General features: G+C 45.2%; 2 protein-coding genes across 7 annotated transcripts in view; one reads left to right on the plus strand and one right to left on the minus strand.

Annotated features, from left to right (window-relative positions):
• LOC125949237 (RNA helicase aquarius) overlaps window positions 1–26,545 on the minus strand; it is a 32,329-nt gene that overhangs the window by 4,733 nt on the left and 1,051 nt on the right. The window lies entirely within an intron of this gene.
• On the plus strand, window positions 3,453–26,252 carry LOC125949325 (probable G-protein coupled receptor Mth-like 5). 6 transcript variants are annotated; one of them, XM_049676281.1, is made up of 8 exons: window positions 3,453–3,602; window positions 9,356–9,875; window positions 9,980–10,278; window positions 11,914–11,992; window positions 12,080–12,225; window positions 12,318–12,740; window positions 12,840–12,882; window positions 22,121–22,457. In XM_049676281.1, the coding sequence occupies exons 2-7, from the start codon at window positions 9,580–9,582 to the stop codon at window positions 12,875–12,877; spliced, it is 1,281 nt and encodes a 426-aa protein (XP_049532238.1). In that variant the 5' UTR covers window positions 3,453–3,602; window positions 9,356–9,579; the 3' UTR covers window positions 12,878–12,882; window positions 22,121–22,457. The 6 variants fall into 6 exon arrangements, with proteins under 6 accessions (XP_049532238.1, XP_049532239.1, XP_049532236.1 ...); XM_049676282.1 differs by lacking the exon at window positions 22,121–22,457 and adding an exon at window positions 13,870–13,888; XM_049676279.1 differs by lacking the exon at window positions 22,121–22,457 and having other exon boundaries at window positions 12,840–13,712.

Raw genomic sequence — 26,545 nt, forward strand, 5'->3', positions numbered from 1 at the left:
AAGAAAATATTATTTTATAAAATTATCGCACAAATGCAACTATGTATATTTATACTCTCCGACTATTCCCTAAACTATTTTAAGAGCATTTCCTTTTTAATGTTATTTACTGTCTGTTGCGAAATTTACTGTCTGTTGCAATCGTCATAAAAACCAAGTACATGCTAAAAGAACTGTCAAACTCTGATATACATAGGAACTTCTATTAAATAGTTTAGATAAGTAAATTATAGGATATAGGTACAGGGTTGGGTACGCTCTAATATAAGTTTAGGATAAGCTTAACAAAAAATAAGCCTACAGGTTTTGGAATTTTTCCTGTATTAAAGTTAAAAAATCAGAAAAAATCTAAAACATCAGTCGCCAATGGCACTAAAAAGAGCAAATACAAAGTGGAAAAGGACTGTTCTGAACCCTTAATTTTAAGCTAAGTTAAACTACTTTAACTAGTGTAACATCGTAACCTCTACAGTATCATCTACCAACATTTGTGAATAAAGCTTCAATATAATAATAATAGGAACTTCTATTTATTATTAAAATAATGGAAAACGAAAGAAATACGGTCAAAAATGCATGAACCGAAATTCGGTACACGTGTTACGAGTATGGTCCATTACGGTATCAAATGATAAAATCGAACAGACCATCGTAAATTTTGATTAAAATACAGGGTGTGCCATCATGACAGGACCTAAATGTTTAATATCTATGTTATTACTTTAGTCTATGTTAGATTCATGCAAAAACGGACTGAAATTGTATTGCAGTACACTGAACATAAATCTTTCAACTATGAAAACTGTGCGTACTTATGCGTGGCCTTTTGTTCGATTTGACGGTGCCGTACTTTTTCTGATAAGCATTTGAACAGTAAGGTGTATGTCAGCAAATCGAAGACTTTTGAAGAAGCAAATTCGGGAATTGCTGCTATTGCACCCCAAATGATGTCAAATACAACGAAAAAGCTCCAAAAAGGTCGTTTTATGAGTGGCGAATGGAGCATAATCGATATCGTTATCTGAATGAATTCTTGATAAATGGCATGGTATAACCTAAATAAATCTTGTTCAATTTCCAAAATCGGCTGAAAAATGACGAAGTTATTCAACATTTGAATAGGTTCTGTTATGATGGCGCACCCTGTATAATTATTCAGAATACAATAAAAAAATACTAGCGAACTTGTTTTCCCCATCACTGCATACGAAAAATATTACTAGTTTTATTTCAAATAAACACAATTTAAAATAATACCTTCCAGCGATTAGAAACGAGGGATAAACAGTTCCAAAGCCAAAAATGTGAAACAGGACTAGCTAAAATGAATCAAAGCTGATTGCTCGCCAGCAGAATATTTGTTTAGGTTTCACAGGTTTTGTTTCTCTAGCTTGAAACGTTCAGAAGTGACCGCAAAAGCCTATTGTTTGTCTTTGCCAGACACAATGACTCATATCAGTTCGCTGAATTCAAAGAAGTGCGGTAAGGCTAACGGTACCACCAGTTATAGTGATACCACAACGTGAATCCGTTTGTCCATCATTTGGATATGTTCGGTGCCCAGTTCATGCCCATTCTACGGAAACGAATTTCGTATCTTTCCTTTCAAAATAAGGGCACGAAGGATAACAACCTCAATGACAACTTTTACTAGTTTATGCTGGTTGGCGTGGTTGGCTTTTCCCCTCTACATTTCTACGGTGCTTCATGCATTGTCGAACGATGCTGGTACAATGATTCTGGCTTGCATAATAGGACAGGATTTTCACGATTTCCCAGTTCAACGAGTGCGAGCGAGCGCTCGTGAGTTTCGTATTGTGTTCGACACGAACGCCAAGATGAACGGACGGTTCGTGACCTACCACAAAGACAGTCCTTATGTACCGCTGCCAACTAGTTGAATGGTTCTCCTTTCGATGCGAGTATTCACAGTTTAAATCATGACAAAAATGTGAGATAAAATGGCGAATGTTGAAAAATCTCTAAATCCGATCTAAGCGGACATGGACGAGGGTAAAATGAAATTTAAAGGAACTTGAATATTACTTTTTATAACCATTCCACACCATTAAACAATTTAGGTTTCACTTTCATCCGTCGGTGAAGGCCGGCCGGCTAGTATGTGATCATTAATCACCCTTGTCGGTTGACAGGACATAACGCCTTGTGCCTAAGACCAGGGTGAATAGAAAAGCGCTGGACAAAGTACAACAGCTTCCTCCTACCTCGCGCTTCCAGCGTCAGGTGTGTCTTGCGATATATTCAGTTATATTATTCACCAATCCGGAGTCCCGCTAATATTGTGTTCAGCTATGAACTTAAGCCTAGCAGCATAGAAAAGTCTGAGTCTAAATCATACAGTACTATATCCAACTATTCGTTTCAAAACATTAATTTGTTCAGAACTAGAAATGATTTCACTAGCAGTGGAAAGTCTACTAAAGATCTATGCTTGCATTGGCGCACTATTTGCGTCACGAATTAGTTTTAACACACTAGGTCAGGGGTCTCAGACTCGCGACCTACGGCAACGTCCGCCAAATAATATTAAACTTAATTTTATAAAAAAAAACCTTTTTAGCTGTGTGGTGCGGCCCGCCACCAAGTGTTACAGTACACTACGACCCACTGACTGGCTGTTATTTTCCACTGCGACCCGGATCCTAATATAAGATTGAGAGCTCAGCACTAATTTTTTTATTTAAATTTTATCAAGCAAATAATCTGCAGCACGCACCTTCACCGTAATATAACATCCCTTATTCCAAAAATAAATCTCGATTTGTGCCGAAACCACAGGACATAGGAGGTGATTCACGGACGGAACATTTGCAGATTTGTAGAGATGACGAATCATCGCGACATTATGCATTCACTTGGTGTATGTGGAATTTCCCCGCTTTTTTACAGCCCTATTACTAATAGTGTTTTCGGCGAAGAAATTCATGCGTTAATATGCGCAACGAGACAGTTTGTCCGTGTTAAAATAGAACATTTTAATTTTCAGTGAACATATTTACTCCATTTAAAGGTAAAGTATCCAAACTTCAGTGAACACGAAAACCAAATCAACAATTATGTAGCTTTCAAATAAATACTAACAACGAGCTAAATCGGCAGACAATATGGACGCCGTGTGGATGAGTGAATTTCTAGGGCCTATACTGACAGTCAGTATGGGCCCGGAGAAGTGAATTTCTAGTGTCGCTGAAAGAAAGTTTCTTTTATCTTAACCGCGCACGGCTACGAAAGCAATATTATTTCAACCCCTTGTTTGACAGCTCTCAACGGAAACTTGCTCTCTAGGTTCTGACAGCTGTGTTCATCTACTATATTTTAACTTGTTATTCACGATGCATAGTAGTGCCGACGACGTCACACGAAACCACGTGAACCCGAAGATAATAAAAGCACGAAGCATCTCGAGACACGAACATTCAGTTCGACTCAGTTTTGGTTCCAGCGCCGTCATGTACGGTTATGCTGGGCAGCTTTGCCGATAAACAGCAGGTTTCAACACAGCAGACGAAAACATACGTCGATTGTGCTTATGTTCGCCACCTTGTGTTCTACGAGTGCTCCGCAGTCGGCAAAATAAACCGGTACACACTATGCAGCAACTCACTTAGTAAAGAATGTCGTTACCGACGTTACTGACACGTTGGGCAACGACAGGTAACAGAATCACCTGCCGTCGATCGTGTTATTGCGAAAGCAAAAGAATGCTATCATGTGTTGTTTTTACTCGTTGTGCTAGTGTATGATGTTGTTGAGCGGGAAGTGTGTTTGTTACAATTGGGCATCACTAATACCTGCCTACTTGCACGTAGGCTTCTCAGATGAGATCTGGTTGGCTGTAGGTGTTGTTAATGTTATAACATAGTGCGAGCGATCGGAGTACGTAACATTATGCCCAGAACGGTTTAAACGCCAGACAGGCGGGTATGGGTTGCTGACCACAAGGCGAGAACGCTTTCGTTTGGATTATCAAAGCGAGTGAAAATGTAAGCGACGACACAATTAAACCCAAATATACATATTTTGCAGATAGTACACAAAACGAAGCAACTTTGCTAGCAGCCAGTATTAGTAAACCAATCAGCACTACTATGGCAAGCCGTGGTGATCGACCAGGATCGGCGTTGAGTGTGGTTAAGAGAAGAAGGCGAAAAGTTTAGCAATCTATTCAGTCCGTTCAGAGGTGAAGGACACCACAATATGCATGTGGCGTCCGGCGACGTACTATCATACCACTCTTAATTAGTGGCTCTTCAAACTTCCACAGCGTTGACACCATTCGACCGGTACACAATATGGTGCTCGAGTGTCTTCCAGACGTTTCAAGAACGCGTTGAACGCGAGATATTTCAACAAATACGGGAAGCACGACACTTGACTCCTGACAGTGGAAAGGGGGTCTAAAGGTTCAGGGACTTGCAATAAATTCGATTTATGCAAAGCGAATACAAGCTGCTACAGCTGCCAAGTTTCACTCTAGCCAACCACTTGGTGTTTTCGGCAGAGAAAACAACCGAGAAGACCGGCCGGTGTGTGACCCTTTTTGAAATATGGAAAGGATTTGTGGTATAAATATTTCATAAGCAATCTACGACAGGCGAAAAGGCTGCTCAAACCGACCGAAACGTAACCTTCGCATACCATGCTGGCGCGACAACATATTGTTTTCAAGCGATCAAATCCAGAGGCTAAAACGAAATAAAAGGATGACCTTGTAAAAGAATGAAGCAACGATCAAACCGAACTCAGCCTGAACCATTCCTGAACCATTCAGCCTGAACCATTCGCCAAACCGCGGTCACATACGTCAAGGCCAATGCCGGCGGGCAAACCTTCTTTTGATCTTGTAGCGAAAAGCCAACCGATATCGGTCGGTTCTCGATAATCCATGCAATCAGATGCAATCCCGATACTGTACTCCGGCACACAGTAGATAGCTGACCACCTAACCAGAAGCGCTCAAACAAACCGTTGGGTTCAGCGAGGGATGCCACCACAAATATGCTTGGCAGATTGCTTGAACGGAAAATCAAAAGTGCATGGTTTTTGGGCAAATTGTTTTGTTATGCTTTTGGTTTTTCTGAGGATCAATATTTATCGATTCGGAAACTCAAAGCAACTATGTGCTGTGCCTCTCCTCCTTGGACTGCCATATAACAGGGGAGATAGCTTTGCGGCTATTCCCCGCAAAGGGTATGCATTTTTGGAAATGCTTTTGGCGAGCGACACTCTAATTTAATTTTCACGTGTAACGGTGAAAACTGTGCTGCCGTATTAGGGCCGAGGCCTGTGCATGACAGCAAATACCCATTATGGGTGGTGGTTAACAGACAAACAATGCTATCGGTAAGCTTTGCTTAACCCCGTTAACAGCATTCGTAAGTTACTAATGCAAATAGATTTATGCAAATAAGGATATTCGCTGGAGACACACGTCAACACGCCAACACCGCCAACACCGACAGCAACACACTTCGGAGGAATGAAGAAATTGGAGAAATCCATTAGTTATAATTGTGTCGTTCAACGTAACGGCCAGGGAGATCATTGATGGATACGGAATTACATTTTAGCCGGTCTGGCGGCATGTTGTGAAACGTTCGGCAAATTTCTCGAAACTCTCTAACACCTCGAGAGACGAAAAAATGAAAAAAATGATTCTTAAATTTGCTGCTTTAGCACGTACCACGGTGTGGGAGGAGGACATCTGCCAAAAGCCATTCCGCTATCGTGGACAGATGGTTTGTTAGTTTAAAAAAAAAACATGCTTTATTTTGGGGGTGTGATCTCCCATAGCTCACGAACATTTGCAAACTTGTTGCTCACGAGCGTGTTGCTGATTGAATTAAAATGAGTTAAGAGAAACGAGAAAAACCGCCTCCCGCATTTTCGAACGTTGACGCCATCATCTTCATTTAGAATCAAGCATAAGAAGCATAGGTCGATGAAGGACCGTTATTGTAGAGAGGGCGCAAGACACCCTAAGAGAAGGGTAATCACAGTGTTATAGTTTGAACGGTACAGTCACCATTGCAAGATACTTGAGAGCATTCCTGGAAAATCATAGCGCAAAGAGAGACCCGTCGTACCCACTTTCAATATGAAGATCACGTTCAACATCAATGTATTCAAGTGAATTTTTGATCCTTTTGCACAGGTCCGCAGTGGCTGCATATTATATTTCGCTATTAACCCAATGTGCAATACATATGGTGCTTACTCACACCACATGCTGCGAGATGCACGATATTTTTATATCGCTTCCGCATAAAACGCCCACCAAAGTTGTCGACCAGAATAAGCCTGTGGATACTATGTATTGCATCCTCTATTTCTTGGAATATCGGCGAGCTAATCGCTTTGACGTATGTCGAACAGATGTTTTATGAGGCTGTCGTTCATCATCGTGTCAGGGACGATGGGAACTGCATTCACTTTTTTCTAAGCAAAACTGGTAGTAGATAGTACAGATGGTACCGAACACAGCCGCTTAGTAGATGCGGACCGTAACCATAGTCCACGTTTGTGTTTGTGTTACAACGGCCCAAAGTGTGGCCATAAATTTTGGAAGCAACCTGACCGGTATTGTCATCGATTTTTCGTTATGCTATTGGGCCGCTGTTCGATCTCGGGAACCACGACTAGAGCCTGTTTCGGTAGCTAGATGAATGGGGCTCACTTTACTACCGCCGTGCGTAACAACTTCGGTGCCATTAATCAGTCAAAAAAGCAGGACGTCACAGGACACGTGAGTCGCAAAACGAGACAGCGAAGGTTAGCAGGCTTTGGTTCTTGGCATTGATATTGAACACTCTTCGCGGGTATCCATATCAACAATACTGTGTTAAGGCAATACCGTCAAGCAACTATTTTCTGCAATGGATGGCCTAACGAGCCCCTTTTTTGCTCGCGTAATTAAATACGTTGTTGTTGGTTCCGACGCGGTTGACCGTGACGGCAGGTGACGGCAATACGCAGTGACGTAGCGCCGTATGTTCCGGTTTGGACCTTGGATCTTCCTGATTTGGAAGTCAAAACGAGCACCCCATTCTGCTTGTTTATGGATTTTTTTTATTCAGTTCCACTGTTGCTCACTGCGTCAACTGCCGCTTGTGCTGTTTTATTGTTAGCCACAAGAAACTCGTTTTGAACCGCTGCAGTGCTCTGCTCAGTGCCTATCAAAAGCGTGAAGAAGTGAGCACGTCTCACCTGGGTTTTATTTCAAGGTGGAACTTCGCGATGAATAAGAATTTGCACGCGGGACAATCCCACTCTGTGGACACATTTGTTTCTGTATGGATATGAATTGGTAGGGTATGAGATCGGAATACCAAACTGATCCTACATTGGTCTTCGGGACGCACGTCAACAGATTGGTTTACAGATTGTTAAATTGCATTCTAGAGTTTTATTAGCGGTAGGAAATTAAGATCAATCAATGAATCATGCGTTCTAATAGAATCCATTCTTGTGGCGCATGATAGCAACTATAGGAGGGGATTTATGTAAATGGCTGGTTGCAAACTCAGTTTCTTCGCTGTGAATCACTCACAAGTCGGAAGACTTGTCATAACGCCACATTACGCTAATGTGGAAGCAGAAAGAAGAAACAAAACATGCCCTAGAGGGTAACATTTTTCATCCACGTTGTGCTGAGATTCTCCACCACCAGACCCCGTTTAAGAAGTGTACCCTTCTTCCATTTTACTCAACGAACCCCATGCATAAGCAAAACTAAGCCACTCTTCTGCCAAGAGCTGTTTACGGAGAACCGTACCATCTTGGATAATAAAATCGAGTCGGGTTCGGGCAGGTCTTTACCACTACATAGTTTCACATTCTACTTCCCAGACAAATGCGTTTGTTGAATGAATTTGTTTGTTGACGTAAGCCCTGAACTCTGAAACGACGGTCCCAACTGAGCGTGCCGTGTGATTGTCCTTCAGTTCGTATCCATCATAGAAATCGTTTATTCCGTCGCTCCTCATACTGGCCAGTTGTTATGAGATGCTAATTATAGAACGAGGGATTTCGAAGCAGCGGGATATTTTTTAATAAACATACAGTATCCTTTCTCCATTCGGCAATTAACCTCAATCATAAAACAAGTCTGTGAGTGCGACAAACGCGTTGGAATGGCCTACAAGGCAAGACAGCAAATTAGTAGAGCTGACAGGCCAGGCCAGGGGACCATTGCCATCATTACCTCACTCTACGATACTTTGACTATGGAAATTCTTCTTCGTACCGTTCTCGACAAAACACTATGGCGCCGTTTGGTATGTTTATGTGATCACCAGGCCACGCGTAGAACCCGACGGGTACACAATAACTCATTCTTGCTGCGCCCCAGCTTCAGACCAACAGCAACGGAAAAGCAAACTTTTCACTTTCAACCAAAAGCGAAGTTGAAATGTATGCAAACGAAGAATAACAACTCACCAGCTTCGTCCTAGTCTAATGGAGACCCGACCTGGCAAAGCTACAACTATGCACTCAGTGCCGGAGACGGAGACGGAAGGGTGGGAGAGAGAATAAAGTTAGCGAATGGCTTTTGCTGTGTAAGGACTGTTGCGTAACTCTCAGCAATAAGTGACCACCCCCCGTTTGGCACTCATCTCATGATGGATTGTGCACTGGACCGTACTAGTTTAGTGGATAAACTAATGGATTATCATCGGTATGCCGATTCAACATTGAGCGAAAGCCGCACAATTTTTCTTCAAACATTAGCCGATCAAGCCGAGCGGAAACGGATACCATCGCCAAGAAAAGATCGTCTACTGTCCAGTGCACCGACCATTTAAGTGCCGAACCGCTCATCAGTCAACCCCACGAACTAGGCTGCTCCTGCGGTAAATGGAGGCGCATGGTTCGCTACCCCGTGACCGGTGCTATTCGGTGGCACCCATTAATTAAATTCCTGTTCCTAGAAGCCGTTTCCGTGCCGGTCTCGGTTAATGAATTAACAACATTCTTGATACAGCCCCGCCGGCGTTAATGCCGCGCAAAACGGCATCCAAGTGTGACGTAGAAACAACTCTCCATAGCCACGACGGTTGTGTGTAATACACACGGTAAGGTAGCACAGCAGGTATGGCAAGCACAAGATAAACGCTGTCTAGCGCAAGCAAACACGGTGCTAGCAATGTGAAGTGCGGTGTGGCCAGTGCTTGATAAGACTTTTTTGCGCAATAAAAGTGTTTCCCTTCCCTGTGACGCGTGTGCGAGTGTATTATCATGTTGCTTGATTTTGTTTTTAATTATTTCCAAGTAAATGAAATATTTAATGAAAATAAACGACCTACTACTACTACTACTACTACTACTACTACAGCATTCATCTGTAGCTAGTGTACGAGTTTAGTATTTATGTTGAAAAACATTTTAAGGAATTAGTGACAAAGGAGTGGATGGATCCTGGGCGGTCGCGAAGTAAAGTCAACTTGTATCCCTGGTGTATGAGAGCACTGCAACTGCGTTTGTACTACGAAGTGTTAGATACGAGTTTCAAAAAGAAGCGACACAAAACAAACCAAAACAAAAGGCATCACGCGTAAGATGCGACTACTAGGTAGTGCAGTATGGGGAGTGCTAGGCTTATACGCTTTAATATTGACGTGGCAAGCGACCGATGGAGCGAGAAACAACAACGATAAAGCCATCCAATGTTGCATGCCGGGCTATGTCCTGAATCACTCGGAGGGTCACTGCTACCGGGCAGATGGTAATCTCACCACCCACGTTCAGTTGCACTGCAACGAAACCTACATGATCGATCCGGCAGAAGAACCGCAGTTGACCGTGAACGCCGAGGGCAACTTGATCGACGGAGCGTACGAGATACCGAAAGACCGGTAAGTAGCTCACTAGCGGCCACAGGTGTGTAGAGATGTGATGGATCGACCGTGAACGAACTTCCCATTGTATTTAACTTTTTTTTAACCTTTTTACGGTTTAGATTCTGTGTTGGTCACAATGAGGATGGAGACAGTGAAGAGGGAGTGTTCATCGTTTGCTTTGACGACGAAGACGAGCACGCGATTGCTGCGATGCTGACGCTGAAGGGGATACTGTTACTAGTGTCGGTAGGCTTTCTGATCGTCACGCTCTACATCTACTTCATCATTCCCGATCTGCGCGAAACCCAGGATAAGGTGACATCGGTAGCGGTCATCTGTCTGGGGGTGTTCATGTTCCTCCTCAGCGTGATTCAACTCTGGGCACCACTGGTGCATACACGTTACTGCAGCTACATGGGTAAGGGGGTGCAAATTGCCGGCTGGCGGCCGGTCCGTTGGGTGTTAATGGGTGATGAAAAGTGATTGGCAAGCGTTATATGGGTCGGAAAATGGACTCTGCCGGTACCGTGCGGAGGCCGTTCACCTGCACCACTTGCCGAGAAACTGTTCCGAGTGGTGCCACGCTGACGGTTTCAACGTTACCGGTCGAATAAGCAGCGTGTTTTGCGGGTTCAAGCTTCCGTGCTGCGCTCGCATTATTGAGCCATGGATGGTGCGCTTCCAGTTTCAGCTTCGTTCAAGCTCGATGCCTCTCGACGTAAACCACCGGAGTGCCTTTAGTGTTGGTTTGCAAACAAGAGAGAGAGCATTGCCTTCCTGTTCACTGACCATATCCAATTGCTTCGCGAAGAAGATGCAATCTACCAAGAAGCGTATTCCAATGTTGCGAGTAAGCAATATAGCAGCTACATTTTCAGTTCACTCACCACTTCCAGTCCGTTCTAGTGTATACGCGTTGATATGCATGATCACAGTCAAGGCAAAAACGAGTACAAAAAAAATGAAAAAAAATCCTTTTACATCTCGTCACGTCAGGGTTCTCCCCTATCGAGTTGGACCGGGATTAGTTGGATGATTTTTTTCGGGTGATTTGGGTTGACAGCTTAAATCTAACTCTTTTTAAGACTCTGAATCGATTGGCTTTGGGGAGGGGATTGGAAGAAATCGACCATGACCATACCCAGCTGCGCCAACATAACAATGACGCGTGTCTCCACCACGACTGGAGATGAAAACGGAAAGTAACGCTATACGCCGGATATTTAATGAAGCGGCACATTTCTATGGCCTCGTTAGTTGCCTCCTCAACTCGTCCAGTGACGCGAGAAGCGAGAATATTGCTACAATGACCGGCCAACTTTTAAACAAACAAACGGACGGCTAATTCTAGCGTGTCTTACGGAACTCGGCTAAACCGTTTAATTAGAGTAGCGGCAAGCATAAGCATTCGACGACGCGAGCCACGATTTCTGACGAAGCGTGCTGTTCATAATCGAAAAGAAAAGTGCTTGCAACATCATTTGCCGCTCTGGCCAGACAGGGAAAGATTAAAAAAGTTTACCAGGAACCGTGTACCGTGGCACGATTCCACTGAACCACATCGTCGGTGCTAGCAAGCGAAGCGTAAAAAGACTTTGTAAGCATTTCATGATCTTACCGTAAATGGTACTAAGCAAGACAGACCCGCGGCAAACTCGTACGAATATGCAGCATTTGCAATTCACTTTGAAACTGACGACTCGTTGCCTTTTGACCCCGGGGAACTGGCAACAACAAACAGGCCGTTGTTGTTTGAGATTAGAAGATAAAAAATCTTGACTACAGCGAGCAAGCAACACAAATTTGCCGAAGTCAAGGGCATGCAGACAAATATAGACGAAGCAGTAAGAGCACAAGAAAAATATGGCCCGCCCGCCTGTGGCATCTACACTTGAGTTCCAGGAATTTTCTCCATCAACCCTTTCGAGACGCAGTGATGGTCTAAATTAGTTACGACGCTTGCGTTTGCGTTGTGTCGAGTCAAATAAAAGATCATGTGTATTTTAAGATACTGTAACCCGATCTAAACCTTTCGTATGCATTTCTCTTCCAGCGTTCGTTATGTACTTCTTCCTCATCAGTTACTTCGCCTGGTTAAACATGGTTATGGCGAACGTATGGAAATTGACAGTGTAAGTAGTGGCTGCTTATTACCATACACGACGCTGAACGTGATTAATTGATGTTGAGCACTTGAAAACCATCTATCCATCGATCAGGGCCCGCCGCTGGAAGATTAAAGAACGGTCTTGGTACATCTTGAACCATATCTACGCATTAACCATCGCTCTGACGCTAAGCGCAATGGTTTACATCTATCACAGCCGGTATCCAACGTTCGGAGAGGTTTCCTGCTGGTTCCGGAGTGAGTGTGCTTCGCCGATTAAAATCGATTTATCCATTTCCGACATTCCCACCACTAATCGGTCAATCTTTCGTCGATGTTCGATACGGCAGCCGAACGGGAACAATCGTTTTTCGTCTATCTACCGCTGAGCGTGATGCTGGCAATCAACATTTTCCTGTTCGTCTGGACGAGCATACACCTGCACACGAGTGGCGACGATATCAGCACAGACCGGAAGAAGGCGCTGCGCTACAAGTGTATGCTGTACTTGAAGCTATTCCTGCTATCCGGCCTGCTCTGGATATTCGAGATACTTTCCTTTCACATAGGCGAAGGGATTGCCCCAAAGTCGTGGTTCTGGATCTTGGTCGATTCTGTTAACTGTTTGCACGGAGTGCTTATCTTCCTCGTGCTGATCGTCTGGCGGCAGCGCATCAAGCGCGAGCTGGCCAACCGCTGGATATGTTGCTTCCGTGCACCGGCACACTGGGCGCAACTGAAAGATGATGAGCAAGAGCAGCTGCAAGAGGACGGTAAGTACATTTGCCCCGCCCATATCGATCTGGAGGTGCTGTACTGCTGAGTCACCTGAACTTGAATGTTCATTTTTCGATTCCCACCCACCTGCGCAGGTCTCGAAGCCACAAAGTACGATCTTATCATCAAGTAAACACGGTACGTAAACACGCGACAGCGCCAACAAAAAAGGGGTGGGTGCAATAGACTACCAGAGGCCTTAATAGTTATCATGATTGTGAAACGTTCTGACAGTAAATGCTCCGTAGAATGAATATTTTTCTGATTTCATTATGGGAAATTTCAAAAGCAAACCAACGAATCACGATAATCAAAGGGCCCCTGTCTACAATGAAACCAAACCAAAGCAAATGTACATTATTGTACATTTGATACAAGGTGATAGATTTTTATTTTCATCCAGAATTTCTGCCAATCATAGAAAAATTAAAAATTTTGTAATTCCCAAAAGGGGAAAAAACATGGCTTCAATAATAAAAGTACTTAATTAAAAATGTTTTCTTGCGTTTCTAACCGCACGTTCTTTTGAACGCACGATATCGTTGAACAATCGCTCAAGATAACGCGTAGCAGCTTGACTATCGTCGAGTGGTAGGATCAAGTGAACTAGAGCACAGAAAACGTCGCTTATTCCGTTGTGGTTTAATTATCAATATCTTATAGTGTACCATCCCGGCAGGTTAACTCTTGGGAAATGTTGAAAAGTGAGAGGGTGGAGTGAGCATTATACGGGTTATTTATTTCTTCGTGTCCTTTTTTCGGTTCGCATCTCTTCGGAGCGTTGGGGTTGTTTTGTTGAACTTTTAGCTTGGCAACGGCATAGAACCCCGTGGGAAAAGGGATCGTCATTCTATTTACCGAAAAAGAGGCGAGCAGGTTACAAAAAAAGGGGTTTGGCAAACAAACCAGGTTAAGGAGCACAAAATAAAACTGTAAATTATTTGAAAAGGATTTGCTACTTTATTGCTTTAGAGTGTTCGGAAGGTTTTCCCAAAGTCCGATAAATGAAATTGAATTAGAATATTTCTTTCTTACCCTTTCATTCGTGCCATTTTCGTTCGCACCCCTTTTCCAACGGTTGTGGAGATAAATAATTTTGAATTTCTCGCAACGGCGCTTTGACAGACCCCTCGGCGAACGGGAGAAACGTCAAAAAGGGCGTTGAGCGTGCCACGCCGCCGCGGTGCCGCCGTCCGACTTCAAAATCAAAAGCAAAATCGTCAAGGCAAGCAGCGGCCGAACTGGCGACTGAGCAGGAATTAACTTAACGCCGAGATTCGAAACCCAGGTGCGTGTGCCGGTCGTGGAGAAGCCCCCATTTCCGGCCAACCAAAGTGAGTCACCTAGACGCGAAGGCTTTGCGTGTTTGGGCGAAGGATTTACCCGAAAAATACGAGTGAAAACGCCGGAAACGAGTTCAACCAAACATATCAGTGCCATAAAGTTGGGTGCTTGCGAGGGCGAACACCAGTTTTTGTCGTTTTTTCTTCTATCCACCGTTCCGCGGCCTATGTTGAGTGTTGTGTGTGGTCCGGGGGTTTTTTGGAACGACAGAAGTAATGACCGCATCCCTCGCTCGACCCCGCCTGCGCGGTCAGGTGAAACACGTTTGTTCGGTTTTTCTGGCCAAGTGTTTTCGTGTGGGTTTTCCGTGCGAAGTGCGATTCATCACGGAAAGGGTAGCACAGCAGTGACGACCCCGCGACGAGTTAATTATGCTGAGGAAAATGTGAAAATGGTGAAGTTATTACAGCACCTCTAGAGAGTGCACGGAACGTAAACACGTTCCATAATGCCCCCCGAAGAAGCCTCCACCTAACAAACTGGGAAGCTAGCCGCTGCGTACGGAGTTTAATGCACGGCCGAGTGCACATTCCAAAGCAAATAGAAAAAAACGGTCTCGCGATGGCACGCTAACTTCCCCCCATACCATTCGCCCATGATCGGTTGTTTCCTGGAAACGAATGTCGCGTAACTATTTACTCACCACCGGCGCGCTGTTGATGACAAATATCGTCGTGATCATCGTCGACGTCAGCGCGGAATCGATCAACGAACATCGTCAACTTTGATCACCTGGTGCTATTGTGAACCTCCAGCTGTCCGTCAAGCGGATTGCGACGATACAATCCACTTAGCGACGTCGCTTACCGACGAAACAAGTGCAGTGTTACACCAAGAAAGCAATTTCGGCGATCGATAGACGCCACCAAGACGAGAAGACGTCGTCCGATATTATATTATCATCGTTTGCATAAAAGCGGTCCTCTTACCTGGGGCCATTCAGTAGGAGGAATTGCAAGAGAGAGCATCGAGCCCGTGTTTCTATGGCGTTGGCGGAGCAGGAGAACGGAACAAAATATTCCACATAAAGCATCTATATGCAAATGCAAGATTCTAGACCATATACGAAATCTACTATCCGCTGTGGTTGACTCTGCGCGTGACGCTGAGAATATACAAGCAGCGGAGAGGGAAATCGGGAGCGCTCTCGCAAAACAAAGTAGAAGAGCAAAGCAGCGCTTTTTTTCACAGAACTATTCGTGAATATGTAAACATTGCTTTTTAAATCAGCCCAATTAGAGATCAGGAACAACAATCTCAACTTTAAATATCATGATCGATGCAGATGTAGAACGCTCTTACAGCATCGATTATCTAGACCAGGGATCTTCATTTTGTGGTCACGTCTTCGATGTGGTTGGTAATTTACCTGCAGGAACACTAGTGTTCTTAAATAAAATGGAATTTTTGTGTATTATGCGACACACCAACTGGCTGTTACATTCCACTGCACTCTGGATGCTAATATGAGTTTAAGATACCTACTCTACACAGATTGTTTGGTAGTGTGCACCGAATGAATGCTGATCAGCGTATGGTGTTTAGTATGAACAAGCAAGCGATAGACCGGAGAACTACACCTGGCCAATTTGGCAATGAAGATCAGCAAAGTTCAAGGTTAATCGCTCTACTGCCTTGAACTATTCCTGTTCACCGCTAATTTATGTGGCTTTTTCACAGGTAACATCGCCAGCAAACATAGCGCTGTTGATCTCGCATTCAGAAGTCGACAACATGGTTATTGTTGGTGTTGCGATGCGATGTTAGGTGGAAAAGAAATAACAATTTCTAAAGAATCCACCAAACAAACCATCACTCGCAGATGTAGCAAAGGAAGTCGCGCGAGCATCATGTTTCCGCTTCCGAGTAATCTGATGGACCGTTCGTGGTGTAGCGGGTTTTACTATTGTTATTAAAAAAATGGCGACAAAGCAATTCCATTCCTTTTTCCTGCTGCCATGGTCGCTGCACATAAATGGCTTCTTCAGACAACAACTGTTGTCCATGAAAGCAGAACAGGTGTGTGACATGCGACGGCGATGCCGGTCGTGCATTAACAAGCGAGCAGGTGGTAAACCAGACGATAATCGATACATCACGCTGCCATTTGATAGACAGTGGCACATGGCTCTGTATTGCTTCGTTAGGTGTTTATTGAAAATGCCGCGCATATTCTATCCACTACTTGCAGAAGGCGGCACTTTGCTAGTGAGGACGTCAATTCTATTTCCCTTTCGCATTATGGCATACGATGATAATAGTGCAACGTTTCCACCGGCCACGCGACGACACGTTAGTCTCCGCTGCCAACTGTTTTGATAATCACCTTTGAGACTAACGAGGTTTACGCTCCATTTCAAGCGCTCCCATCTCATAGAAATGACGCAATCGTAGAATGCGGCGACGCCGGGAGGGTTCTCTGGTCGCATCTGCCAGCGTCACCCAGAATTTTTGAATTTTTTTGCCACTAAGCACCAGCTTTATCGTCACGAAATGGCAAATTTACCTGTTCAACTCAATTTTATCTCTTCCATTTGCATAAAACAGCGCTCTGAGGCGGGATTGTGGTTCCTCCTGTTCGGCGATAGAAAAACCGGTCCTTATCCTCTTGGCCGGCTTTTGCTTTCGCATCTGTTTCTGTTGTGCCCATCGCATAACAATTAAAGAACCAGCTCGGTGCTATCCTTTTTGGCACAGTATCGCGCAAATGCCAGCACTACCACCGCAGACAGAATGACCGCATACTGCTATGCCAATTCCTGCGGAGAGTTGTGCTTCTCTAAAATCCAGAAAAAGGCGCAATCGTTGGACCGCAGAAACTCTTACTCTTTTGAATCTGCCGGATTTCGGTGTTCTGTTGGGGGTTATGTCACCATTGTAAAACAGACTTCTTCTTTACAACGCACTACTCCATTCCCTAGGTACACCCCGGACAAGACCAAACACCACACAACACTGGCCATGTGTTGCAAACTTCCGGATCCTTCGATGGTGTCCGACCGCCGTACCACTTGTCGTGCGGCGTCGGGACGGAGATGAGGTCGTAAACGAGTTTTCTGCTATTTGCCAAAAGTACTGTTTTTGCATTTATACGCCCGGGTTTCGGTCGGAACCGGCATGCGAAATGGAATCCCTGTGTTGACATTGACAACGGGTCGAGTCGGTCTTGGCGCTATCTCGCACATCAAAAAGAGGTGGCATATTTATGCTTAATTTTCATTTCATTACTGTAAACCATTTTTCCCCGGCATCTGTACTCTCACCCGCTCAAACGCCGCTCACCAGCAGCAACGGCAGCAGTAGATCGCTGGTATTTCGCATATTTGCATAGCCCGGCAATTTCATTTCCAACGCAATCCATAATCCTAGATGGCGGGAAACGTTCGTGCTGAATCGCGTGTGCGAAAGGCTCAGGTGTAATCATGGGTACCGGTGTCGCCATGGCTCAGGCTTTTATCGTACCGTACCAATCGTGCCACAGATGTCGCCGCGAGTCTACCAGGTTTCAAATGAGGCTATGCTGCCATTGCCCACTTTTCAATTTGTCGCTCTTTTTCTTTTTTTTTTACTTCCATTTTACACTACGGACATAACAGACTATCGCGGAAGATAAATAGCGGAAAAAGGAGAAAAAAAGAAGGATAAACAGTGTGCCACACCGTCCGTGGGAGTATTCCTGGAGTCCGGGTGACACACCACTCGTGCCGGTCGTTTTCTTTCGGACGGTGAGTGCGCTTCATCCCATCGCTAGGCGTTTATTGAAGTGTCTCACGTGGTAATGAAGTACCCCAGAGAGAGAGAACGAGAGAGAAAGAGAGCATTTTGGTTCGTTTGCTGATTGAGATGTGATCGTTGGACGGTCCTTGGAACCGTTTGAGGAAAGGTCATGGCATTTCCCTCCCTGAAGCTAACCTCTTTCCGATGTCGAACTCGAAGCAAAGGGTACGACTATTTTATCACCTCCACCACCGGATGTAGAGCCACACAGAGTGTCCTTTGATAACACAAACGAAACCCCAATAAAATTCGCGCCAAATGAAAAGCGGAACACAAAGCGACGATGCCGAGGGGGGGAGGTTTTCTGTTTCTTTATGTCCCGCGAGGTGCGGGAAAATCCAATTTAGACATTCCGGTGCGCACGGACCCGTGACCGACCGTCTCTTTTCAGCGGTAAACAGCGAAAGCTCTCCTTCTTTGCTCGATTTTGGAACCTGCCCTAAAAAAGCATTAAATTTTCCCTGGTACCACACGACAACACTGGCGGCTGTAGAGGCCCGGTTGTCGTGGTCGCGTGCTGTATCATATCGGAACCATTAGAATGCCCCCAACATGTGAGCATCCTGTAGCGTCTCTTGGTATTGGTGCCCCTTGAAACTAAAGAGACCACTCTACGTTTGCTTCCCTTGTCCTCAAGGCCTTGGCGCGACAGAGTTAGTGGCAGCAGAGAAGGAACGGGACTTTTCGGGGAAATGGAAAATCAATAGTCCATTGGCTTTGCTATTGGTCCCCAGTTTGTGGTGGTGGTCGCCCGGCATGTTCGATAACTTAGACCCCAAATTAGAAGGAGGTTGATGATAAGCGTAATTTGGGTTGGGTTTGGGCCCGTGTGGCTCGTTTACTGGTAAAACCAATTGAGCAAACGGGCTGGGCAGTGGCCTCATCCTTTTTTGATTTTGCTGGGTAAACATGCAGATCGGTTTTGCGTTCTTTTCAAACCATTGCGGTTGTTCGAGCAAAAACGAATCCCTGCTGCTTGCTAGCACGCCCACCCGTTTGTCGCTTTTATGTGGTGCGCTTTTTATCGTTCAGCTTGGCAGAGCCTGACTGGCTGCTCGCTGTGCAGCGCATAAGTGTGTCGGCAGCATATGAAAAGAATAACAAAACATTATTCCCGTTTCGTCCTTTTCGTTTGATGCTGTGGAAAACAGAGGCACCAAAAAGAGCATACCTGCAACAATGCACGACGGCGCAACGTTGCGGTTAGACCATACAAATAATTAATCTTCATCAGAAGAGGGAGGTCCTTGTGAATGGAATAGCAACAAAGGGAGGAGTAGGAGGAGGAGAGCCAACACAAAAAAAAAGAACTAGAATGAAACGACAAACACGTGCCTGCAGCACATGCTCAGCTAAAATGGCAAACTGATTTGGTGTGCGTCACTCGTTTCGTCCCCATCGATTGTCACCAGATTTTTTGTAGGAAGGTAAATGGATCACATAAGAGGTCCCAACGAACGTTCCTGCTCGCGGCAGCTACTGATAGCTAATGGGAATTCGCATCACTCTCTGGATCGTACGATAAATATTAATGCTTTGGGTGTAAATGCCACCAGACCAAACCGTGTGGGGATGCTTGTTTGCTCTGGGCCATCATATCGATGCGTTCAGGAACAGCATAAATCCTTCCGACGACCCACACGTCGTCCTCGAATGGAGCCTACTAGGGTGCTTATGGAGAAAATACCATGATGATTGGCCGCATTCTTAGCGTTGCTGGGGGTACTTGCACGTCGCAACGATACATTTCACCAAAAGTGGCTCAGATCGGTTCTTGATTCGAACATAACTGAAAACGGTTTTCGGGAACGAAACGACGACGTCCCGGTTGAACTTTCCCTTTGAGCAACGACGGCAGCGGCCGAGTACGGCCGGGTTGTTGTTTACCGGCTTTTCCAGTTTCCTTATCGGGAGGCGGACACTGTGGCACACAGTGCGGAGTGGTTCGATCGAGCGGACTCCTCTTCCTCACAAAAAGCCGCCCGCCAGCCAGTCGGTTAACTGTTTCACTCTTGACTTCTTGGCTTCTTGTTGAGCTGCAGCCAGATCGGTCGGCATGGGAACCACCATCGTTTCGATTCGGCCTACTTGAGGTACCGATAGCGTAAGGAAACTCCTAGAACGGAGATGTGGCGCGGAAAGGAGCAGAGCATTGATGATGATGATGTGGTGTCTGCTTATCATCACGTACGCATCTTTCTGCCAATGCAGAAACTATGGCCCGGTGGCCAGAGATTGTTGGGATACATTGCGTAGCAAAAATCGTTGGAGAGAGGCATAGCACATTGACACCGTGGGACGAGTGTGTAGCCGCCAGTACATTCCAGGAGCTCGGAATGGAATCACTGTTTTCCTTATTCGGTCAAGAAGGTAGATAACGGGAAATTTTGGTGAAAAGCTCAACCAACCAACAGCGTTGCTGTTGGAGCGAAAATCATTCCGAACATCTCGTTCTCCGAGAGGACATTTAGAGGAGAGCCGTTTGGGTGACATCGTTTACAGCGTCTCATTAGGAATACGAAGGGTGGGCATATCTTAATTAAATAGCGCCCAGGGAATGAATAAGTTAGTATCGTCGCTTTCGCAATTCCATTACCACCATCAATCCGCCATTCCTAGGCATCGACTGCTGATGCAGCCAATGATAATCATCCAATCACGTTTTGGATGGATAAGCAAAGAATGAACGCTTGGGCTTGTTCCGCATTCACGGTCGATGCTACAAATCAAGCGAGAATCATCCTCCTTCTTGGGTGTTCTTACGTTTCTCGGCCATCATGTCGGACGGCCCATACCATGAAAGCATCCATTCCCCCTAGGACGTGCTCGTATATCACAATGCTCTTCGTTTATCTGCATATGACGTTTGATTTGCCGGATCTTTCGTTCACGCACCAATCTTCCCGGAATGGAACCAAATGAAGCAAGCATGAGGACGACGAGCATGCTGGGCACGCATTAAGCGCGCCCTGTAGCGGCTGTTGCCCGGCATCGATGCACACAAAAGGCGGTAGAGCTAATCGTGAGTCGAATCACGAATTTTCGTAAGCCGCTATCCTTTAGTCACATTTGTCGGTTGCCTTACTGTTTGCTAGACAAACTCCTCGATATGAAACAAGGTTTTGGTGTAAATGATACTGACAGTGCACATCACGAAAGGAGCAGAAACATTTTAACACGATCAGAATCTCACAAGCCGGAGTCATAATGTTTAATTTATGTAATGGTCTCACTAAGCGCCCACCAAAAAAGATCAAGCCGAGTTGAGTAACATGATGATAACCAGAAGCGGCGCACATCTGATCATATCGTGGCCTAAAATCGCTCTCTGCGGTTTAGCGCATAATAATGATAATGTGAATCGTTTGTGTCATAACGATGCCAATTTGCACATTCCCTTAGCCGGAAGCAGAACTGTGGCAAGGGAGGGGAGCGCTAGAATCTAAATCCGTGAAACCAGACCACATACCTACTACCAGCAGCCAAGAACGAAACACGCACGGCAGTCGGCCGTCTACTGTGAATGTGGAGACCGCCGAAAGGGCCTTCACTTGTGGTTTTGCTTTTTCTAAAACCATACCATCCGTTGGTTGGCCCCCGGGGGCTGTGCGTCGGGGTGGCCGTCGAATAAATAAATGAGAAATTTCTCCCAGCGCGATCTTTTCGCTTCCTACGGCGGCTGCTCTCGAGACCGCTAAAGAAAATTGCAAAATGCCACCCAGTGCCGCGTGCCACAAAATGCGAAAGGGAAAAGGGAAAAAGACAAAGACACGAAAAAGATGCGAAAACGTCGGGCGCGACCCGGCCACCACACAGTGCAAGCGACAGTATCAATAGAATCAAGTGTATGCCGCTGCTGTGCCGAGTGTCAGACGCGGTCTTTGGTTTCAGTTGGGCTGCCTTCGTATGTGGATTTAATGAGTTCCAACGATTACGTTTTTTTTTCTTTTGCTTTTCCGCTCCATGCCATCTGAAAGAAGATCCTCTCATAAGCTTCAGGAGGAGTTGAAAGCGGGTTTTATCATTCACTGGTGTGTCTCTTGTGCCACTTATGAAGAACACGTTGACGAATGATGCTAACGGATGACACCCCGTAACTGCGGCTCTCGCATTATGGTGTTTGAAAGCAAAGAACCACCGTAGAAACCGTAGACGAGCCGCTAAAGCGATCGTTATATTCTTTGTTTTTAATTAACACAAGAAATGTAATCAAATTATTTTAATTTTGCTTTTTCCTCTACTTTTAAATCTACAGCCATGCTCCTCGCAGTAAATTGGATTGGGAATTGACTAGTAAAAAAAGAAGATGATCACCAGCTAGCACGAGCCTTTGTGGTCGTAAGCCCGTTCATATCTAATAGAAGGAAACGGAACGGGTGCCCTCATCGCAAGCATAACATCAACCATCATACCACAATTCACAACTTGCTTCACTTGGTCAACGGAAGCAACCAAACTACCGAGCAGGACCGAGCTGCCCACGTTTATCATCTTGAAATCGCATTAACTTACAATTGAACGTCGGCTGGCCGGATTTAGCGCTGTTCCTGTATCTTGCGGCTCCAAAACAACATTGCATATCCGGGTGAAATATGGCAAAGGAATTGGTAGCGGCGACGGGTGGCGTTCGCCTTACGCTTACGTTATGCGGCGTACTATTAGGACTGATCCAAGTGGGGCCAGCGACGACGGTGGCAGCGGCGGCCGCAACGACTACCTCGAATGCGGTCCGAGTGAACAAGTGTTGCGAGAAGTTCGAGGTCGTGTACGATGGCAAATGTACGGTCGCCGAAACGGTCAACGCAAGTAAGTAGCCCTTCGTCGTTCAACGGTTCAACCCGTGGCGCTGTTTTGTCAGCCTGCCAATGTGGTGTGTCTCCGTTTTACGCCGTTAGACGCTCGTCGGGAAAGCGAGAAACAACAGCATACTTTACGAACCTCAACTCGAAATGGCCAAACCGCTAATCCGTTCTTCGTTTCGCAATTTGCTTTTACCCACACCGCCCGGCCGGCCGGCCGAGACCAGCTCAAACCGAATGGATGTAGTTTCGAGTGAATGGTTCACAAGAGGATTACGAACTTCGAATAAATCCCGGCATCACAAAAAAAAAAACAAGAGAACCAACTTTTAGGGGCTAACAAAAAAGGAGAGAAAACTTCTAAATGTTCAGGAACGGATTTGCGGAGTTCCACAGGAGAGAAAACACCGGTATCCACCTTGGATCCAACCAGGCTGTTAGAAATTCACTTTGATGGATCCCACGCCAAAGGCTTTTTGGAATTTTAAATCCATTTATAGTCAAATGCTAAAATGCAAACCACCGGAGCATGCAGCTGATGGATCCTATTCATTTAGATTCCAATTGTGTTTACCATGATGATTTTTCCCTCTTTAATGATTTCACTAGAAACCCTGAAAGCATCTTTTACAAACATTGAAGCCTCCCGGCACGAAGAAAAGGTCCTTCAACATTTGCGACTCTCTGATAAATAAATAAAAGGTAGCCGAACGAATTGATACTCCGAACTCGTGGTTCTGCGAGTCGCTTTCGTTGGGAGTGGTTCGGTTTTGCACGCACTCTATCATCATCATCTGCGTCGCCAACGATTCGTTCCCGAGAGCTTTGTATTTTCTGGCTCCAAATTGGTTCTCCTTTTCCTATGGCGTGTAAACCCCCTTTCCACCTGCTTGATATCGTTACTGATGGTCCTCTACCTATATCCCAGTGCCTTGGCACCTGTAACGCATTGAACATCAATCAAGATTTACGATCGTATCCTTTTCCTAGAAACGAAATGGAGCATCGGTTTTTTTGGGGCAGGAGTGTGGATTCCGTTCAGTTTGATTCAATCAACAATGCGGATGCTGCTTCGGGCTATCGATGTTTAAATGTAAATTCCATGATGGGAGCCCTTCGCTGCTACTTTTGCTATGAACGGAGATCATTGTGTTACAAAAGAAGTATTTAAATCACCAAGTAATATTCCATGCTACGGATCCTTTGAGAAACGGTCAAACACTGTTCAATTCTATTCAAAAGATGAACCATGGCGATGCAGTCGATCTGAATTGATAGAGATAAAAGCAAAAAGCGCACTTTCAAACTATGCAATTGAGTGCTCGGTCGGTTTGCGTTGCTTTGCGCAATCGAACCTAAACCTTGTCGATGTAAAATGTGTACGTGACAGGATACAAATGATGTGTTCTACCCAATCGTCCTACTTCGACAGGTTGAAGGCAAAAGTATGATATTCTTGTGAGCGTTTTCTAACTTCTCTCCCTTCCCGACTCTTTTTTGCACTCCTTTTACCACTGACAGCTGTCTGGACACCGGAGTTTATTGGACGCAAGGGCGAACGGAACGTGAAAGTAGATGACTTTCGGTTCGTAATCGGTCTTCCGGACTGTGGCACGAAGGAGAAGTTCACCATCTACCACTATCCATTCGTAAGTTGAAAGCAGAGGGAGAGCAAGGGCATAACTCGTGAGTGGATGTGACATACTTTTATTCTTTCTCTACTTTCATCGCGCACAGAGCCACGATAAATTGATACTCTTCCCTGATGGCCAGATGCGACATATCAGTCTACACGAGAAGGAGAAAACCGGAGATAACAACCTTCGTCGCTATCTGGACGAGGACTACAGCGACGCGGAAGGTCAATCCATTTTATCGCTCAAGTACGACTACGTGCAGGGGTTGTACTGTATGGATCGATTCATCAGTAGCAGCAGCGAAGATCATGGAGAATCGTCGGAAAGGATGATGGCAACAGTCTGCTCCCCGAAGCCCGAGATACACTGGACCGACAGTAGTGTGATGCTGCGCAAAATCATTAACCCAATCTGCCACGGAATAGCGATGATTATTCTGCTGATCGTGGCGATCATCTACTTCGTGCTGCCAACGCTGCGGGATCTCGTCGGCAACATGGTCACTACAATCACGCTCTGCTTGATCGTCAGCCAGGCCGCGGATCTTGTGCGTATCTTTACGGAATTCAGCAACCATGTGAGCTTCCTGATCGCAGACCTGTTCTTCTACGTCAGCCTGCTCGGGGCCTTCTTTTGGCTGAACGCGATGGGCTACTATATCTGGAAGATGTTCCGGACCAGGAACGTCTTTCTACGTGTCAGCGATGGCCGAAAGTACTGCTGGTACTCTGGGTACGCCTGGGGTTGCACTGCAATGATGGCATCGATTGCGGTGTTTGCTCACTATTTCCTCGATCTGCCCGGTAGCAACAGAAGCCAAACGACCGCTGCCGAAGGACATACTGCTGAAAGCATCGATGGGTTTTTCGAAAGCCAGGACAGCATCAGCTGGTTAGGCATTGCCGTGTTCTTCATGCCCATTGCATTCATTATCATTGTGAACATCTTCTTCTTTGTGACAACGCTACGGTTCATCAATCGAATGCACACATACGGACGGATTCATCACAAGCTGCGCTGCAGCTTCGTAATGTTCACACTCATCTTTGCGACAATGAGCGTCGCGTGGCTATTCCTCATCCTGTCCTGGCTGCATGTCGACGGACTGCTCTACATGCACATAATTGCGAATGCGCTACAAGCACCGTGCATTCTCTATATTTGCGTGCTGCGCCAGAAGCATGTCACGTTTCTGGTGAAGTCATGCCTCGGTGACCAGCCACCGCAAACCTCAGAATGGGGCGATGAAATGACGTACATGAATGGCGGCAATTACTAGGACACGCGCCCGCGACACACAATCGTGATTCCCAATAACGTGAAATTCTCCTTTCACGAGCAAATGCAGCTCTCGATGCATAACAATGATTTCGAACGCCACAGAGAATCTCAGTGACAATATGAACAAAACACGTCCAATAAGTGTCTTAATTGGTCGACGAAGCCTTTTGAAATTATCTCCAAAATTGTAAGACTTAACTAACGTCATAGCGATTAGTAAGTAAGACTCATTAGCGTAGATAGCGTGTGTTGGTGTAGGTAAGCGTGAATCTCGAAACAGATATTGCTTCACGGTTACACTCAAGGTTTCCACTAAAGGGCTAATAAGTTAAGAGCAAGTTGAGAGTCATGTTAGATTAAAGCAGATTTTTATAGTTTATAGATAGTATGTTGGAATTGTTCGGTTTCCAACCATTAGTTTCGAACAAAACAGTGTAGATAGGTTAAACCAATTTTCTGTTTAACAACAGCTCCGTAAGATATAATTGTAAATGAGCTCAAATCGTGAAGCACCAAACGCGCAGTTGACTTAAAACAATGGAAAATGGGGCGATAAAGATAAGAATGGAACTAATGAAAATAAAGCACGTATTAACTACGAAGGTTATAATAATTCATGAATCTGGGTTTACGGAATTTCTGCATGAATATTTCGAGTTACGATTTTTTACAGCACAATAAGCGAAAACCTTTCAGCTTCTCGTATGTTGAGGAGTAGCCTTTATTCTCGACTCTCGCGTTTGAACGAGAGAATACCCTTTTCTTTAAAAATAACTTACAGCTGATTTGTGTTTTTGGTGCGACAAATATGACGCTTTTAAAAATGCAGCAATGGATATAAAATGTGGAACAAACGCTGATGCCAGCGTATTAAGGTTTGTGTTCCACTTAGGAATGCTTTTATGAACATGGAATTTGAAGTTCAAGAGATGAAATAGCATATTGCAGAGCGTTTGCGAGAAG

The sequence above is a fragment of the Anopheles darlingi genome, chromosome 2, assembly GCF_943734745.1.
Source record: "Anopheles darlingi chromosome 2, idAnoDarlMG_H_01, whole genome shotgun sequence".
NCBI classification, from domain to species: Eukaryota; Metazoa; Arthropoda; class Insecta; order Diptera; family Culicidae; genus Anopheles; species Anopheles darlingi.

Bases quoted from the DNA above. Each gene is read 5' to 3' on its own strand.
- LOC125949325 (XM_049676278.1), top strand. From the start codon at position 22,458: ATGGCAAAGGAATTGGTAGCGGCGACGGGTGGCGTTCGCCTTACGCTT. The intron at 22,672-24,185 runs GTAAGTAGCCCT...TACCACTGACAG, and splicing joins CGCCGAAACGGTCAACGCAA to CTGTCTGGACACCGGAGTTT. The intron at 24,314-24,401 runs GTAAGTTGAAAG...CATCGCGCACAG, and splicing joins CCATCTACCACTATCCATTC to AGCCACGATAAATTGATACT.